Source organism: Puma concolor, chromosome E4 (genome assembly GCF_028749965.1).
Source record: "Puma concolor isolate L17-30 chromosome E4, mPumCon1.1.hap2, whole genome shotgun sequence".
Lineage (NCBI taxonomy): Eukaryota > Metazoa > Chordata > Mammalia > Carnivora > Felidae > Puma > Puma concolor.
Window position 1 is genome coordinate 27601150 of NC_141683.1, and position 18798 is coordinate 27619947.

At 41.0% G+C, this 18798-nt stretch overlaps 1 protein-coding gene and 1 non-coding gene across 2 annotated transcripts in view; both read right to left on the bottom strand.

Moving 5' to 3' along the window:
* Positions 1-18798, bottom strand: part of ZC3H11A (zinc finger CCCH-type containing 11A) — a 29964-nt gene continuing 11166 nt past the window's right edge. Inside the window, exons 6-16 of the mRNA XM_025920991.2 lie at positions 18718-18798; positions 17886-17996; positions 16277-16339; positions 15074-15172; positions 12833-12901; positions 7932-8435; positions 7508-7587; positions 4759-5089; positions 2859-3025; positions 2426-2493; positions 1-1986 (exon numbers count right to left, since the gene is read on the bottom strand). Of these exons, the coding sequence (XP_025776776.1) occupies positions 1728-1986; positions 2426-2493; positions 2859-3025; positions 4759-5089; positions 7508-7587; positions 7932-8435; positions 12833-12901; positions 15074-15172; positions 16277-16339; positions 17886-17996; positions 18718-18798 (1832 nt within the window). The 3' untranslated portion in view covers positions 1-1727. The remainder of the gene's footprint in view (positions 1987-2425; positions 2494-2858; positions 3026-4758; positions 5090-7507; positions 7588-7931; positions 8436-12832; positions 12902-15073; positions 15173-16276; positions 16340-17885; positions 17997-18717) is intronic.
* LOC147572524 (U6 spliceosomal RNA) lies at positions 4269-4373 on the bottom strand. Its single transcript, XR_015246470.1, has one exon. It is a non-coding gene; the product is annotated as a U6 spliceosomal RNA (small nuclear RNA).

Consider the following 18798-nt stretch of genomic DNA (forward strand, 5'->3'; position numbering starts at 1 on the left):
TCCAGACTTTCCTACACCGGCTTTATTTAAAACACAAATAAGTATTTCTCTTTCTTGTAATGGCAAATGGTTCAAATAATGCTGAACATGAATCACTGACTAATACAAGGACTTTAAATATGAAACAAAATTATTTTTAAAAAAGCAAAAGAATAAAGGTTATATACAAAAGGGACCTGGAATCTTTAAGCTGATTCCAAAAATGAAGTGAGTAGAAAATCTGTGGTGAAACCAGAACATTCCACCCCTGCTTTGGAGAAGGGCTATTATACAACATTCAGTCAGCTGAAGAAGGATTGGTAGAGAGGTGTCTATACATAAGTTTCAAGTCATTTTTGCTTGTGCAGAATCATCCAGATCTTCCCAAGACTGAATGGGCAGTCCTGTGGCTTTCTTCCTTTTCCATATTCCCAACAAGGCTACATGAAGTTCAACTCTCGATGAGCCGCTTACAACAGCAGTTCCTTAGGAGCCAACACGACAGGTGGGTCAGATTTCCCTATGAGAAACAAACTGGCCACCCACAGCAAAGTATCAAAATGGACAAGTCCTCCTTTCCTCTTCCTTCCGATTATGTACAACATGTCTCCTCTTAAGACTCTTCTCCCCATCACGCTTGTTCCTTCACACGTCTAAACCTTGAGGTGATACGAAGGAGACCGACATCAAGAAAAGAAAATTCAATTCCGAAATGAAGAGAACTGGAAGGTATACAATACACCCCCAGAGCATCTCAATAATCCCTGCTACAGTACGGTTCGGCACACTGCTACAGTTCGTAGATAAATATTGGCAGCTTGGAGGAGTTCCATTTTTTTCCCCCTGGCGGTTAACGAGTACCAAATAAATACTGGGCGAGACGAGTTTGCTGGGAGAGTTAGAAATAAAAAATTAACCAATTTTTATCCCTGTGATAATTCAATGCCAGTAGGAGGCAAGTACTGAAGAAGAGAAGGGACAACTTTCATGCTAAAAAAAGAATTCCTCTAATCATTCTGTCACCATCTCTCGTTAAGAATCCAGGGAATCCCAGAAATAGAAAATTAGTTTCAGAGGACCCCTGAGGCACTTTAAAGCCTTAAAAAATTACAGTAATAATAAATTAGCTATTGCTCTTTAGAGGCTTACAGAGCAGCAGAAGCATGAAAATCAGGTTGAAAAAGTTATGTCCAGATTACAAGCTTTCTGAGCTGCTCAGCCCTCTCTAAAGCTTAGTTGGATCTCCAAATACCTTTAAAAAGACATACAATTTAACACAGACTGAGTGGGTTTTTTGTTTAGTGGTAGTGTGAAATTTGGTCCTTAATGGCAGCAGCTGTCTTCATCCTTTTCAAACTCAGGTAACATTAAGTACATTAAGACAAGACATAAAAGAAATATACAGCAAAGGGGAAAAAAGCCCAAACTGACAAACACCTCAAGGAGTCACTAAGTTCTCTCGCACCCTTCGACTTGGATCTCCCTCTCAGTTTTTTTGTGGAGAGGTGTAAGACAAGACATTTTTCTTATAGATGCTAGACAATGGCATCGAATGGACAATGGTTATCAAGGGACTTTAAAAATCTGACCCCAAGGAATCCAGGACAGGTAATTCGGAGGTATACTTCTGATACGGGGCAAATTCTAGACTAAAGAAATGATCATCTTGGGTAAATGTTATAATAGATGAAACTAAGTCCAGTTTTTTGTTTTTTGTGTTTTTTTTTGTTTTAAGTGTTCTACCGCCTTCAGCTATCGATCATCTCTGACAGCTCAAGCAGAAGGTCATCTTCATCTTTCCCAGGATCCAAGTCAATCTCAGCTTCTAATTTGCCTCCTGAAATCTCCCATATTAGTTTCTCAAAATCATCCTCCACTGAAAGCGGGGGCTTTCCTGTTGAGGCAGAGCTGAGTCGGCGAGTTTTCGTAGCCACCTGGGATGAAGAAGGGCCAGATACTTCCGGTGGGGAGGGATCGGAAGAGGACTGGACCGGAGGCAGCGCAAGACTGTAAGAAAAAAACCCAAAAGATTATTAGAAAACTGCCTTGTCAGGGGTTGGCTGAATGGTCCCACCATTCAATGGTCCCACCCACTGAATGTCTCAGGAACACAAAGAGTTAGCAAAGAGCTGTTTCTGATAAAAAACGTAACACAGAACTGTTTTACTGATTTAGGACAAAGCATTTTCATCCTTTAAAGAAGCGGAATTCAAACAGATATTTAAAACATCAAAAAAAAAAAAAATAATACAGTCAATATATAAACAATGGCACCAAAGGAGAACAGCAACCCCGAGTATCATGTTTTCTTCCGATTAACTGGAAGCTTACATTTACTTAGACGTGGCCAAATCAGCAATGTTCAAATGTTTATTAAGCAGTGTTATTCTCCAGAGCATAAATAAGAGCGGCCTGAAGTCTGCTTAGGAAGAATCGCAAGTATTACCTGTCTCTGGGTTTTTCTGTCTCAGGCAGAGCGACTGACTTGTCCTCAGAGAGGAGTGGGACGACAGCCTACAAAAGGAAAAGTAAGGCGATTCAGTGGGAGGTAGGCTTTTTTTATTTGAACATACTCATGTTCTTTTGCCACTTTCTCAGAATCTTGGTTATTATTCTGGAAATCCAAGAATAAACAGTCCCAAGATTGAGTGCCGAAATAGGCAAAATATCTTGCTGCCCAAGAATTTGCTTTAAAAAAAAAATCCCACTCTGCCACCCCACAAAGGTGTGCTTGTAGATGGAGACTACGGTAACAACCTAAACTACCAAGATGCGGAGGCAACGGCAGAAGCGGCACAGAGGCAGGGAGCTGGCAGAGCTCCTCTCCCGGCCTTCCTCCCACACCGCTCACAGCAGCATCTAGCTGGATCTACGCTTACCACAGCTGCTCTCCTGGTGGGGCTTTCCTGTAGGACGCTGCTGGAGCCGAGTGGCCTCACAGCCGCGATGACAGCAGGGTGCACCTCCGCCGCCTTGCGTTTGGGGGCCAACTTGGGGGATGAGACCACTTTAACGACAGATGGCTTCACGTTGACTTTGGGTTTAGCTACAAGGGACAGAAAATATCTGATTAAGAGCTAGAATAATTCCTCTTTCACATGGAGAATAATTTAGAATATCGACCTTCCTTCACAATACTGGAAATAACACACACAGCCCAAAAATGAAAACAATCCATGAACGATCTGCACTATACATGTGGGCATAATGTAGATGTATACTCAAATAATCCCTTCCAGTGGCTCTTGAATTTGCTGTTCTTCCATTCCCTGGTGTTTTCCTTCTTCAAAACCAGAGGAAAGATGCACCACAGAAAGCTTTTTCCCCCAGGGAGATGTAACTGACATATTAACATTATATTAGCTTAAGTCATACAACATAATGATTCAATATACTGTGATCGGATGACGGCCATGGTTAAGTCTACTTAGTACATACACAGTTACAATTTTTTGTGTGTGAGAACTTTTAGGATCTACTCTCCTAGCAACTTTCAAATATGCAATACGGTTGTTGTGTTTTTTAAATTTTGTTTTCTAACGTTTATTCATTTTTTAAGAGAGAGAGTAAAAGTGGGGGAGGGGCGGAGAGAGACGGAGACACAGAACCTGAAGCGGGCTCCAGGCTGTCAGCAGGGAGCCCTTTGCGGGGTTCGAACCCATGAATCGTGAGATCATGACCTGAGCTGAAGTTGGACGCTTAGCCACCTGAGCCACCCAGGTGCCCCTGCAACACAGTAGTAGTTAACTATGGTACGTTACGTCCCATGACTTGTTTAAAAATATGCAATCCGGTGGGGCGCCTGGGTGGCGCAGTCGGTTAAGCGTCCGACTTCAGCCAGGTCACGATCTCGCGGTCCGGGAGTTCGAGCCCCGCGTCGGGCTCTGGGCTGATGGCTCGGAGCCTGGAGCCTATTTCCGATTCTGTGTCTCCCTCTCTCTCTGCCCCTCCCCCGTTCATGCTCTGTCTCTCTCTGTCGCAAAAATAAATAAATGTTGAAAAAAAAAAAAATTTAAAAAAAAAAAAATATGCAATCCGGGGCGCCTGGGTGGCTCAGTCGGTTAAGCGTCCGACTTCAGCTCAGGTCACGATCTCAGGGTCTGTGAGTTCGAGCCCCGCGTCGGGCTCTGGGCTGATGGCTCAGAGCCTGGAGCCTGCTTCCGATTCTGTCTCCCTCTCTCTCTGCCCCTCCCTCGTTCATGCTCTGTCTCTCCCTGTCTCAAAAATAAATAAACGTTAAAACACAAATTAAAAAAAATAAAAAAATAAATAAATAAATAAATAAAAATAAAAATATGCAATCCTTCACGAATCTGCATGCCATCCTTGCCTGGGGGCCATGACAGTCTTCTCTGCAGCGTCCCAATTTTAGTTACGTGCTGCCGAAGCGAGCTTTAGACAAAGCTCTTTCTCTCCTTTTTTTTTTTTTTTTTCAGTTTATTAACTGATTTTGAGAGAGAGAGAATCTCAAGCAGACTCTGCGCTGTCAGCATGGAGCCCAATGTGGGGCTCGAACCCACAGCCCGTGAGATCACGGCCTGAGTCGAAGTCGACCGCTCAACCGACTGAGTCAGGCACCTCTAACAGCAACTTTAAATTCTGAGAAAGGAACTCGTCTAGTTTTGTCTTTATTTTAAATAGAATTATCAAAAATCCTACTCTCCACCTGCGTGACCAGCATACAACACAACCGGAATCTGACTCAACTGTTGCCAGGAGTTACTAGAAACTCGGCAATTGTGAAATCCTAAAGCAACACACTTTAGCAAAACCACTCACCTTTACCCCTTTTTTCCAAGGTCTGTGCTGCACATTTCACATTCAATATTGAGTCCCCAATTCCTGAGGTTTCTACCTCTGCTTTTTGGGACGACTTTGTGGGCAGCCGCTTTGTCAGGTGCCGTGTGATGCCTGGCGCAGCCGCGAGCAGGGCCTTCTCTGCTACCTGAGTGTTGCAGGAGTCTACATCTCCCCGAAGGGGTGTCAAAACTGATTTTTCCTTCTGCGTCGTTCCCCTCTCCAATTGTTTCTGCATGTGCTTCTCTCTCATGGTCTCACATCTCTTGGCTTGAATTTTAGGGATGCCAACTCCCGTGGTCTCTTCTGAAGCCTGTGGATAAATTTAAATGACAGATTTGAAAACTTAGTACCCCCAACAATCTGTACGATAATTATTATTTGTAAGTTACCAGGCTTTCTTTAGATCTCAAAAACAAAAACAAAAACAAAAACAAAAACAAAAAACAAAAAACTTAGGGCACCTGGCTGGCTCAGCTAGTAGAACATGCAACTCTTGATCTCAGGGCTGTGAGTTTGAGCCCCACATTGGGTATACAGGTTACTTAAAAATAAAATCTTTATCTATCTATCTATCTATCTATCTATCTATCTATCTATCTATCTATCTAAAAGTAGGCTTCACACCCAGCACAGAGCCCAACGTGAGGCTTGAACTCATGCCCAAGAGCCAGATCCAACTGAGCCACCCAGGCACCCCAAAATTTAAATCTTTAAAAAAAACAAAACAAAAAACTTGTTTCAAAGAAAAAAACTAAAGCTGAAACTAATATAATACTATGTCAATTTTTTTTTTTTTTAATTTTTTTTCAACGTTTATTTATTTTTGGGACAGAGAGAGACAGAGCATGAACGGGGGAGGGGCAGAGAGAGAGGGAGACACAGAATCGGAAACAGGCTCCAGGCTCCGAGCCATCAGCCCAGAGCCTGACGCGGGGCTCAAACTCATGGACCGCGAGATCGTGACCTGGCTGAAGTCGGACGCTTAACCGACTGCGCCACCCAGGCGCCCCAATACTATGTCAATTTTATTTCAATTAAGAAAATCTTATTTTTAAGTTACTAGGCTGACCTCTAAGTCTAGCAGAGTTTGACGTGATCTAGAACACAAGAGCTGATATTAAACGGAAAATGCCAAGCTGAAGATGAACATTAAAGATACATGGAACAAGGGGCACCTGGGTGGCTCAGTCAGTTAAGCGACCGACTCTTGATTTCCACTCAGGTCATGATTTCCTGATTGGTGGGACTAGGCCCTGCATCGGACTCTGTGCTGACAGCACGGAACCTGATTGGGATTCTCTCTCTCCCCCTCTCTCTGTCCCTCCCCCGTGCATGTGTCTGCATGCTCTTTCTCAAAATGAACAAACATTAAAAAAAAAAATGTGCGGAACAACAAAAACCCCAATGTTATAGGATAGATGCTCTTGACCCTAAGTCAACTACAAACGCCTCCTAATCAGACACTGGCACAAAGATTTATGTTCAATGATATTCATCCTCTCAACTGTATAAAACTACATCTACATGTCCAGAAACAGACTATATTGACATAATGGAACATTATGTGGCCAACTAATGTCTTGAAGAATTATGAATACAGCATAATTAAAGCAGGCTGCAAAATGATACACTGTAGAGTTCTCAATTACTTTATTTTTTTAATGTTTATTTTTGAGAAACAGAGAGAGTGGGGGACGGGCAAGAGAGACAGAGAGAGAGAGAGAGACAGAGACAGAGAGAGAGACAGAGAATTCCAAGCAAGTTCTGTGCTGTCAGTCCAATGCGGGGCTCAGACCCATAAACTGTGAGATCATGTGACCTGAGCCAAAATCAAGAGTCAGATGCTTAACCAACTGAGCCACCCAGGAGCCCCTCAACCATTTTCTAAACATGAGTTAAACACTGAACAAGTTCACATATACATGTGTATATAAACAAAAGGCTTGCAAGAAATCCATGAAGAAACCTAATGGTTACTACATCTGAGTTGTGGAATTATAAGCATTATTCTTTATTAAAAAAATAAAAGTTCCCAAGTTTTGTACAATGGGTGATGTTATGCTTAATTTAAAAAATATTAAATGGGTGGCTCAGTCAGTTAGGCGCCCGACTTCGGTTCAGGTCATGATCTCATGGTTTGTGGGTTCGAGCCCTGCACCGGGCTCTGTGCTGACAGCTCAGAGCCTGGAGCCTGCTTCAGATTCTATTTCTCTCTCTCTCTCTCTCTCTCTCTGCCCCTCCCCAGATCACACTCTCTCTCTCTCAAAAATAAACATTAAAAAAAATTTTTTTTAAATATTAAATGGGGGTGCATGTGGCTCTGTTGGTCAAGCATCTGACTTTGGCTCAGGTCGTGATCTTGCAGTTCATGAGTGAGAGCCCCTCATTAGGCTCTCTGCTTTCAGCATGGAGCCAGTGTCAGATCCTCTACCCGCCCCACCTCCCCCGCTTGTGTGAGCTCTCCCACACTCTCTCTCAAAATAAACATTAAAAAAATATTAAGCGGCCAATTAAAAACAACTTTAAAGGGGTAGAGAACACGGAGATACACAGAAGTACAGAAAACTCTCACAGAAAATTATAAGCACAGTGAAAGCTTGTTTCCCTAACTTATCAGTGAAATGTTACACAGAAATTTATTATGCTAAAACTAAAAGGCACATTTTACCATTCATTTGGCCTTTGCTTGCCATGAACAAAACTATACAATGATCTAAAATAAACTCACCTCTTTAGCCTCTGTTCTAGTAACAGTGCTCTGAGAAACCACTTCACTTCCTTCTTGAAGTTTCTTCTCTTCTTTTATACCTATATTCACATTAAACACATCATCAATTCTCTCACTTAGGCTGCAACTTCAGTAACAGATTAAAGCAAAACTTTTCTTCATAAAAATAAAGATAAGATAGGACAACTAAAATTGTAGATAAAGCCCATCGTCCTCATAAAGCTTAGAAATGCCTGTTAAAATATCAAAGGTCTACAGAGCGCTCCTGTAAAGAAACAGCTTAACTTCATCGGATCCAGTGGTCTTCAAAGTTATCCGAGTACAGTTCTGGCAGAACTCCTACGAACACAGCGTGCACCACCGCCCTCTGACACACGACTTGGGGAAATGGGGAAATGGCACCACAGACCGAACCTGTCTTTACCTGGTTTTTTTGTGATTCGGAGAAGCCGCCTTGCCCCGGGGGTGGCCTCGGGTTGCTGCTGGGAACCAATGCTGCTCTCTGAGCTCTGCTGCCCGCGCAGCGCCTTCTCCTGTTTAATCTCCTCCAGCGTCTTGATGTGCACTTCCTGCATGGACTTGGTTCTCCCTGCGGGCTCCTCCGACGTTACTTTGCTGATGACTAGAGGTGGCAAAACCACCGTTTTTTTAATTTCGCTGTCGGCCTTCAGCTTGATGCAAGTTATATCCTTTTTGTTTTTTTGTCTCTCTGCTTCCTGCTGCCGATGTTTCTTTTCTGCCAAGACCTCAGAGAAGGTTTTGATTCGGATAGTGGAGGGGCTTCTTGTTCCTAAAGTAGAATCATCAACTTTTGAAGGTCCGTCTGTCTTGAGTTTAGGTTGTAATTCTCCACGTTTCTGACTAGCTTTTTCAAGAAGAATTTCTTCTAATGTCTTCACGTGAATCTCACCAACTTTAGTAACTCTCTCTGTTTTCATGGGGGAAAAAACAAGTCACTGTATTTGGAGTTTATCTCTTAACAACTTAAGATCTTTCTGTTCTTGGATCAGGACAGAGTCCTAATAGAGTAGTATCATTTAGGCAGGTAATCAAAATGATCAAAGTATTATTAGTCTCATTTTCAGTTTCAGAATACTCCAAGTTTCAGGAAGTGGCCCTCAAGGAAAACTCTCAGGTGGCAAAAATTACTGATTTGTTAGAGTTCTATTCAGAAGCTTATTCCCGAAGAACCTCAAAGCCACTTACTAGCTGGAGAAATCTGTCATTGTAAATCTCACCAAACTAGTAATGAACTAATTCTTCCATTCATTTATAAATCTAAACATGTGCTGGACACCGTGCTAGAAAAAGAACGGTAAGCAAAACACAGTATCTACCCACATGTGATTTAAACTCTGAGAGACCAAACAGGCAACAACAAAGTGTGATAATAACGTTGTGATATGTTGTTGTTTTTTAAGTAAGCTCTACACCTAACACGGGGGCTTGAACTCATGACCCTGAGATCAAGAGTCACACTCCCTCCCCTAAGGACTTAGCCAGCCAGGCGCCCCAACAATGATAATCCGATACAGGAAGTATGATGCTAATACATAGGAACAGACAGCAAGAACCCCAACCTCTGTCCAGGAACCGGTGAAGGGAAGCTTTTCAGAGGAAGTAATATTTAAGTGATATGTGAAGGATGAAAAGGAGGTGAGACGGGTCCAAGACAGAAGAGAAATGGGAAAGGCTCAGAGAGTGGCATGCCCCCGAAGAGCTATTTTTAATGACACATTCATCATTTTACATCTGTTTGAAGAGCAAATTCACACTGACAGATATGCCTGTCCTCACTACTGAAGGGCTAAAATAAAGAATGATGTAATGTAGGAAAATTTGGAGACTGTACACACACATTTGATAAGTGAATGACAGCTCTTCATGCAAGATCAAAACCCAAAAATATCCTTTAACAACCTTGAACACATCACACTTGGTTTCACCTTTTGAACCTTTGAATGTGCCGTCCCTTCTACACAGAATATTCCCTACTGGTCTCATTCTCCTGCTGCCTAGTTAGTTTTAACTGAGTTCAGTTTAGAACCTGACACCCTCCAATCTAGCTGATTTCTCTGATCATAGCACTGCTCACACAGTACTTCAAGTGTGTGTATTTCCAACCACACCAGATAGATACTTCATGAAAAGGGGCTATATTTAGTTATCTGAAATATGTCAGTACAGTAGCTGTACATAGACAGCACTCAAACAGATACTGAATCACTTCCTTAGGTTTCTCGAATACAAATTCTTCCATTTGAAGACAGTGGGCTGATCTCAGAATTACCACTCCAAGGGAGCGCGTGAACGGGGACATGAAGACCTTGTTTCCCCACTCTACCAACATTTTATCAAAACGACAGAGAAGATAATAAAAGTAGAAGAAATCCACAGTGCTGGAAAACAAGGCTACCACCGGCAGAAATCTTGAGGGATTTCTGAGATAAGACAGCAGCTGTCTGAATTTACAGAAAAACAGAAAAAGAACAAAAAAAAACCTGTAGGAGTGAGATCTGTTCTTCCCAGCAGAAACCCGCCAAAGAAAACCCGCCAAACTAGCAGGAAAAGCAACAGTGGGTAGAAACGTAAGGATGGGAGGCACCTGGATGGCTTAGTCAGTTAAGCATCCGACTCTTGGTTTCAGCTCAGGTCATCATCTCAAGGCTTGTGAGATTGAGCCCCACATTGGGCTCTGTGCTGACAGTGCGAAGTCTACTTGGGATTCTGTCTCTCCCTCTCTAACCCTCCTGCTTTCACGCTCACACGCTCTCTCTCTCAAAATAAATAAACTTAAAAAAAAAAAAAAGGCACTTTCATGATGAAACTTAAAAAAAAAAAAAGGAAAAAAGAAATTTAAGGATGACTTATAGAACAGCTGGACCAGTCATGACCTTCTCCTGAGAACTGCTCCCTAAAACGAGGAGAATCCGCTGGGGAGGGGAGCACATTAGGAGGTCGGGGCTGAAGGGAGAAGATGAAACAAATGACAAGCAGAAAAAGAACAGGGGACAAGAAGAAAAAGTACAGCTAGGGAAGGAAAGAAAGTGGCTGTGCTCTGAAAGTAAAGAAACTTCTTACTGTGGCAATGGTATGAGCCCCCAGTCTTCTAGCCTGCAACCCACACAACTGCCTTTCAGTACACCTTCCCCACTTAGGCGGACCTTACTTGTGTCTCCCAGTCAGGAGGGAGGATCACCTGAGGACAAGTTGGTTAGAACCCACACAGGAAACCCAGGCTAGGAACTTACAGCTATGAAAAAGCAGTAACATTAAAAGTGAACCAGAGACGCCTGGGTGGATGGCTCAGTTGGTTGAGTGTCTGACTCTTGATTTGGACTTAGGTCACGATCCCAGCGTTGGGGGACAGAGCCCTATGTCTGGCTCTGCACTGAGCGTGGAGCCTGCTTAAGATTCTCTCTTCCTCTCTCCTCTCTCTGCTTGTGCACTCTCTAAAATTAAAAGAATAAATTAAAAAAAAACAGTGAACCAAAACAGAGAGAAGCGATGAAGATGACCAAATAATATACTCACACATTTTTTAAAAGGTTCAAATTAGAAACTCCAGAGCAGCCTGAAATCAGGCTGTAAAAGACGGAGAAATCAGAGAACAAAAAAGGGTCTTGGAAAACAAAAACACAAGTGCAAAAATAAATCCAACAGAAGGAACTAATAAAAAAAAAAACCCACCAACCTGGTCAAAAATCAGCCATCTAGAACAGGTTTAACAAACTATAGTTGCTGGGCCCAATGTGGCCATGATCTCAATTTTATAAATACAACTTTATTAGAACATAGCTGCACGGACGCATTTACATATTGTACAAGGCTGCTTTCACACCACAACGGCAGGGTGGAGTAGTTGCAATGGAGACCACAAACCTTTGCAAAGCCTAAAATATTTACTATATTCCTGACCTAGAAAATAAAGCCAAGCAAAGACCATAGAAGGTGAGGCAAAACCCCAAAACCCAAAGGAATGGAGAATATGAAGACAAGATTAAAACACATGAGAAGCCTATGTCCAAAAGTTCCAACCTCTGTCTAGTAAGAATTCCACAAAGAAAAAACTAAAAAGAAGGGTGGGAAAGGAATACTCAAAGAAATTGGAAGAATGTTTTCTAGAACTAAAAAAAGGTAAGTCCTTAGATTTGAAGGGCCCACCTGAATACTGGTCTGAATGAACAAAAAGTTCCACGTTTAGAGCCACCGTACTAAAGTCACAGCATAGTAGGAAAGGGTAAAGAAAATCCCAACTAAAAGTTTCTGAAGAATAAATTCAGGTTCTTTACAAGGGTAATAATGTTTGACATCAGACTCCCTTTTTATGATGCTGGCAAAATCTTAACACACAAACCAGATGAAGACAGTATGAAAAAAGAGCACATGCCAACACGATTCATAAACAGATATAAAAACTAAAAAGCATCAAAGTGAGGAGCGCCTGGCTGACTCAGTCAGTAGAGTGTGCAACTCCTGCTCTCTGGGTTGAGAGTTTGAGCCCGACTTTGGGTACAGACAGTACTTAAAAAAAAAAGAAACAAACAAAAAAAAAACAACCAAACATCAAACTGAATCTAGCAATGTATAAAAAAGCTGAAGGACTAGAGTACATGTTCATTTTACTATTCATTAAACTGTATACATGTATATGCTAAGTAGTTAGACTTTCAAATTTAAAAGGTTTAAAAATTACGGGTGGCTCAGCTAGTGAAGCATGTGTGTCTTGATCTCAGGGTTGTGGGTTTGAGTCCCATGTTGGGTGTAGAGATTACTTAAAAATTAAAATCTCAATATAAGGAAGAAAATTAAAATACTTAAGACCTCAACACCCAAATAAAACAAATGTTAATATTTTGGTGTATTTTTTGCAGTGTTCTTTGTAGGCATATACTTTTATCTTTACAAAACTGGAGTCATCTCATATATATGGATGCTACTCCCGAGAATAAGTTTCTAGAATAAGAAAATAAATTTCATCACTCCCTTAAAATAAGGTTCTTACCCTACATCAAAAAGTCAAAAGCACTACGTGTTCTTTTGTAACCTTTCTTCATTCAATATAATGTGAGAAATTTTCCACATCATTATTGTTAAAACATGACTTATGACAATAATTACGTTAGTACATAACTACCTTAATTGAACTGGATTTCTTTTTGTTGGCTATTTAGGTGGTTTCCAGTTTCTTATTACTAATGCTATGGTGAACTAATGATTTTGCCATCTTTTAAGAAGAGGATTCATACCAGTGAGTAATTAATTACTTAGATTGTTACGGCAAGGAAAAAAAAATAACAGAAGCTGGTTTTAGAGTTTACTTACCTGCTGCCTCCTCACTGTTTGGACCAGCTGACATGCCTAATCGCTCCTTCAGAGACTTGGAAACGTGAACTGTAAAGAAAAAAGAAAAAAAAAGTTGAACCCAGACTTTCTTCATTATTATTATTACTATTATTTTTTAATTTAGAGAGAGAGCATGTGCACGTGAGTGGGCAAGAGGGAGAGAGAATCTTAAGCAGGCTCCATTCTCCATGCAGAGCCTGACACAGGGCTTGATCCCATGATGTTGGGATCATTACCAGAGCTGAAATCAAGAGTTGGACACCTGACTGAGCCACCCAGGTGCCCCAGAACTTTTCCCCCCAAAGTTTACAAATTGGGCTTATGCTTCTCTTCTAATGCAAATTCTTAAAAAACAAACAAAAAAACCCTCTTAAGATCTTAAAATTTTTCTTTTCCACAAAACAGACCTATGTGAATCATGAATTCCCTAGAGTATTCCAGAAAGCTTAAAAAAATTTTTTCTTAGATCTGAAAAGCAAAAACTACTGAATTCAGGGAAATAATTTTGTTATTGTACAGCCTTCTAAAGTCTTAGTGGCATCAAAAGGCTCCCATCCCTCAAATCTATTTTACTTATTTATTTTATTTTTTTAAATTTTATTTATTTATTTATTTATTTATTTATTTATTTATTTTTCAACGTTTTATTTATTTTTGAGACAGAGAGAGACAGAGCATGAACGGGGGAGGGGCAGAGAGAGAGGGAGACACAGAATCGGAAACAGGCTCCAGGCTCTGAACCATCAGCCCAGAGCCTGATGCAGGGCTCGAACTCATGGACCGCGAGATCGTGACCTGGCTGAAGTCGGACGCTTAACCAACTGCGCCACCCAGGCGCCCCAGTATTTTACTTATTTAAAAAAAAAAAAAAGTTTTTTTTAATGTTTATTTATTTCTGACAGAGAGAGAGAGAGAGAGAGAGAGAGGGCATGAGTGGGGGAGGGGCAGAAAGAGAGGGAGACACAGAATCCGAAGCAGGCTCCAGGCTCTGAGCTGTCAGCACAGAGCCCGGCGGGGGTCTCAAACTCATGGATAGTGAGATTATGACCTGAGCTGAAGTTGGATGCTCAAATGACTGAGCCACCCAGGTGCCCCTCAAATCTATTTTAAAATAGGCTTCTTAGTTATGAAAATTTTCAATATGATCAATAGGCCAGGAGAAAAAGGGTATAGCTGCATAGAAAAAGAATAACTTCTACTCGCTCTGAGAATGCAAGGAAGACTCTAAATAAGAACAGCTACCCATCAAAGCCTCTTGGAGGGCACCTGGGTGGCTCAGTTGGTTAAGCGTCCAACTTTGGCTCAGGTCATGGTCTTGCGGTTCGTTGAGTTCAAGCCCCGCATCAGGCTCTGTGCTGTCATTGCAGAGCCCACTACACATTTCCTGTCCCTTTTTCTCTCTGCCCCTCCCTGCTCATGCTCTCTCTCTCTCTCAAAAATAAACATTAAAAAAAGAGAGAGAAGTTAAAACTAAACACAATAAAAAAAAGATTTTTTTTTTTTTAGTAATTAACACCAGTGTTTCATTGCTAAGTCATAAAAGGAAAAAAAAATTCCAACCTTGATTTCTTTCCATAAATAGAACTTCAACTAGGTAATCACTCTAACTCCCAAACATCCTCAAGTTAGTCCATATCTCTCCGTACCAACTTCCAGGACCACTATATCTATGCCACTAACTCCTCTCCTCCAGATTATTTTAACATCCTGCTAACTAATATTCTGGACAGCATTCTTATCTCCTTCTAATCTTTCTCCATATTTTAGGCAGGGTGATGGTTCTAAAATGCGTATCTGAGCTTTTGATTCTCCTTCATAACCTTCCCATGGATTGCTACTAAGCCCACAGGCTCTACAATGGCTTAAAAAGCTTTATATGGGGGTGTGTGGGAGGCAGGAGTCGGACACATAACCGATTGAGGCACCCAGGTGCCCAACACCGTGTACTTTTTCTGTCACAGAATTTATCACAATATATAGAAATATTCCCATCTGCCATTATACTATAAACTTCTGAGGACTGTGATGGTATTTACTTTATCCAGTGGCATCTACCTAGAATCTAGCAGAGTAAACACTCAAATGTTTGCTGTTGAATACAGACACAAGATAATCTGATTTACCTGAACAACAACCACAAAAAATACAAACCATCCTTGATAACATTACAAGAGAGAAGCGTCATGATTACACACACACACATACGCACACGTGTATTACCTTTCTTTGGTGCTTTGTCAGTGTTTGTTTCTGTAGCTTCAACTTTCTTCCCTAACCTCTGTGCAAGGCTACGCTTTAATGGAGGATCGCTGTCACCACCTACAAACACACAGAACTTAGTTTAAGAGTTTAAATCCATCTTCAACAAGGTAAAGAACTATAAGCAAACAGACAACACAGAGTAATTGTTAAGTTTTCTGTGTTTATATGGTGTGTTCATTCACTAGCTTCCTTAGAATTCAGTGTTAGAGAATACAAAGGTAGCAGAAAGAAAAAATAAGGAACAAAAAATTAGAACACACAAATCAACACCTACCAAATAATAGACTAAAACTACAAATGGCCCTGAATGATAAGCCCTGATTAAGGCCAAAATTCAGAATTAGGAATATGGGAAAAAAAACAAAAACAAAAACACGTACAAACAAAAATCTTATTTGGCCAACTGCTGAATTCTAGGCATATCTGGGGTTAAATGCACCTGTGGTGATTAGGTGAACAGCAAAGCAATCATTACATTTTCCTGTGACTTCAAGACTCTGAAGACTAAATAGCCCTCTCTTCTAGATAAGAAATCTAAGGTTATGAAAGATTCTGTAGGTTACTGAAGTCACCAATTAGTGATAGAGCCAAGACCTGAACCAGGTTTCCTGCCCCCTGGTTTGCTGTCTTGTACTGCTCTACACAAGGTGTCTACGTGTCACCAGCTGAAAGTTGTTTTTCAGGTTGCCCGACTGAAGGTATCATCTTTGCAGGGTCCCATTAGAAACTGGAGAGACTAGACACAAGGTAGGATTTTTCTCTCCATTCTCATTTGTAATTTAAATGTGAAACCATAAAATCACAAAGTTTACATGTATGCTGACATTTAAATAAAAAGTCGTATTTTTTAGCTAAAAAACTCAAGTTCCAATCTGTCCATAGAAACAAAGAGATATCTTCTTTACTGTTTTTTCAACACAGTACCTTCTAAAAAGCTGGTTATAGTCTAAATTGTAACACTACAAATTTCTGTAATCAATAAAAGGTATTAACGCATACATGAAAAACATCAAGAAATTCTGTAAGTTCTTGCAGCCAAGAATTCAGAAGGACCAGTAAATCAGTATTGACAGGACGTTCATGCAAAGGGAGTTCTGGAGGACATATCATGTTAATGCACAAACAGAAAACCACAAAGGATCTGCCCCAAATTTATCTCACCTACTGAAAATTTTCGTTTTCCCAGTCTCTCGGTTAGACTCAATCTTACCAAGGGTTCTTCTCCTGAAATGGCAAAAACAGGATTTCTCTACCATTAGTCCATTTTTCTGTATTCAGTAACTAATAATGGGTTACAACATAGGCTCTGATAAGTCCACCCAGGAAGTCTCTTGAAAGTCAGGTCTCAGTATTAAGACTGTATCTCACCGGAATTAAAAAATAAATTAATTATTTAAAAAAAAGACTATATCTCATTGGGAAAAAAAGATTTAACCTATTAAATAATTTTTTTTATAAATTTTTTTTTTTTTCAACGTTTATTTATTTTTGGGACAGAGAGAGACAGAGCATAAACGGGGGAGGGGCAGAGAGAGAGGGAGACACAGAATCGGAAACAGGCTCCAGGCTCCGAGCCATCAGCCCAGAGCCCGACGCGGGGCTCGAACTCACGGACCGCGATATCGTGACCTGGCTGAAGTCGGACGCTTAACCGACTGCGCCACCCAGGCGCCCCTTAAATAATTTTTTAAAAAGTTTATTTATTTGAGAGTGAGAGCAGGGGAAGGGCAGAGAGAGAGGGAGAGAGAGAGGATCCCAAGCAGACTGCGCTGTCAGCATAGTGCCTGATGAGGGGCTCGAACTCATGAATCATGGGATCATGACCTCTAAGTCAAAACAAAGAGTCGGGTGCTTAGCTGACTAAGCCATCCAGGTGCCCTACTAAATAATAATTTAAATAGCCAAATGCGCAGTCCAAAGGGAATTAATAACACAGTCCTAATTCTAACAGTAGCCAAGCATATGAACACAGGCTGTGTTCTGACCAACTGATTATAAAACCCAAGCTCTTCTTTTTGCTTGTGCACCTCGATATGCTCAATGAAACCACACTCTACTCCATTGCTAACCCTTGTACAGAACTTTGATTACCAGCAAAAAGTGAGCTCTCTTTCTTCTAATTCTTTGTTGTTTCAACAGCACATTTAAATGTATCTACACTACACTTACTTAAGTCATTATCTCTTACCACATTTAAAACTATTAAGAGAAAAGACTTCCATTTTTTTTTTTTTTTTAATATTTTTATTTATTTTTGAGACAGAGAGAGACAGAGCATGAGCAGGGGAGGGGCAGAGAGAGAGGGAGACACAGAATTTGAAGCAGGCTCCAGGCTCTGAGCTGTCAGCACAGAGCCCGACGTGGGGCTCGAACTCACGGACTGTGAGATCATGACCTGAGCTGAAATCAGACGCTTAACCGACTGAGCCACCCAGGCGCCCCAAGACTTCCATTTTTCTACAGCTGAAAGATTTTATTATAGTTCTTTACTCACAATGGGCAGTCAATAAATTTGTTGAATGGATACAGGTAAACGGTAAATGTAAAAATGAAACATACATAAATGTGAGAGCTGCTTGAACAAGAATTTTAACCTTTTATAAGTAAGAGTCAAAGGCACTGATTTTTCTTCTCATCCTTATATGTGACCAACATACTAAAGTCTTCCTGCAAATCCATCCAAGGTACACTACACCCTAGGACTTAGCTCTCTCAGTTATACGGTAGTAGTAGCCTGACAACTCTCAACCCAGACCGACCTATATCTCACCTTGTTTGCTGGAAAGAGTTACTGTCCTCACTACTGTCCGGACATTCTCTTTTTCAGGACCAGGAATGGGCTGAGGTTCGAGTAAAAGACTGGAAACTCCGGAAGAACCTTCTGAATAAAGCAAGTCAGAGAGCAGCAAATAATTTAGGAAAAAATAAAGCCATTACAAGCCAAGAAATTGTTTTTGTGACCAGTTAAGTTCAACACAGACCACTGGAGGACTACGGGCCAGTCTTGTAGAGGCAAACCTAGCTGCCTTTGGTGAATTAGGGTGTGGCAAGAGAGGGGAGAGAATCCCTATTTCTTCTCTGCCTTGGTCACAATGTAAAAATAAAATATAAAATTGTTTCCAGCGACTCAGGCACTGAATCTACTTTTATTTACCAAGAAGGCTAAACACAACTCCAAGAACAAGCCTTAGCAAGGGAGTACTTAGAACCAACCATTTGATCCTCTCTAAATACTACTTTTCACACTGGATCTGTGGTTTTTAGGGTTGGAAATATAGGCCAACCAGGCTGAGGCAAGCTCTAGAAGACAACAGCTCCTGAGAAGAATTCAAATAATTCAAAATAAAGTTTTTCTCGCCTCAGTGTGATTTATATGCCATTCTTTGGAGTTGTCTTTCTCAAGACAGAGCAGTTCTTCCCAGTACACTGTTGTCCACGTCTAGCTCTGAGTTAAAAAGCCGCCCTGATTTCAAGAAGTCTGTGCTTTATTTCAAACAAACCACATGTGCTCATTCTGGCTGCTGCCAAGTGTCCTCATCAGAAGGTTCTTGTTATTCTCCTGTAGTAAAATCTGACCACCCGTGTCAAAACTGATGACTTACCACCTTGCTTCTTGGATTTTTCCTTCATTTTCTTTGACTTAATTTCCTCAAGGGTTTTTATTCCAAAATTCAAACATTCAC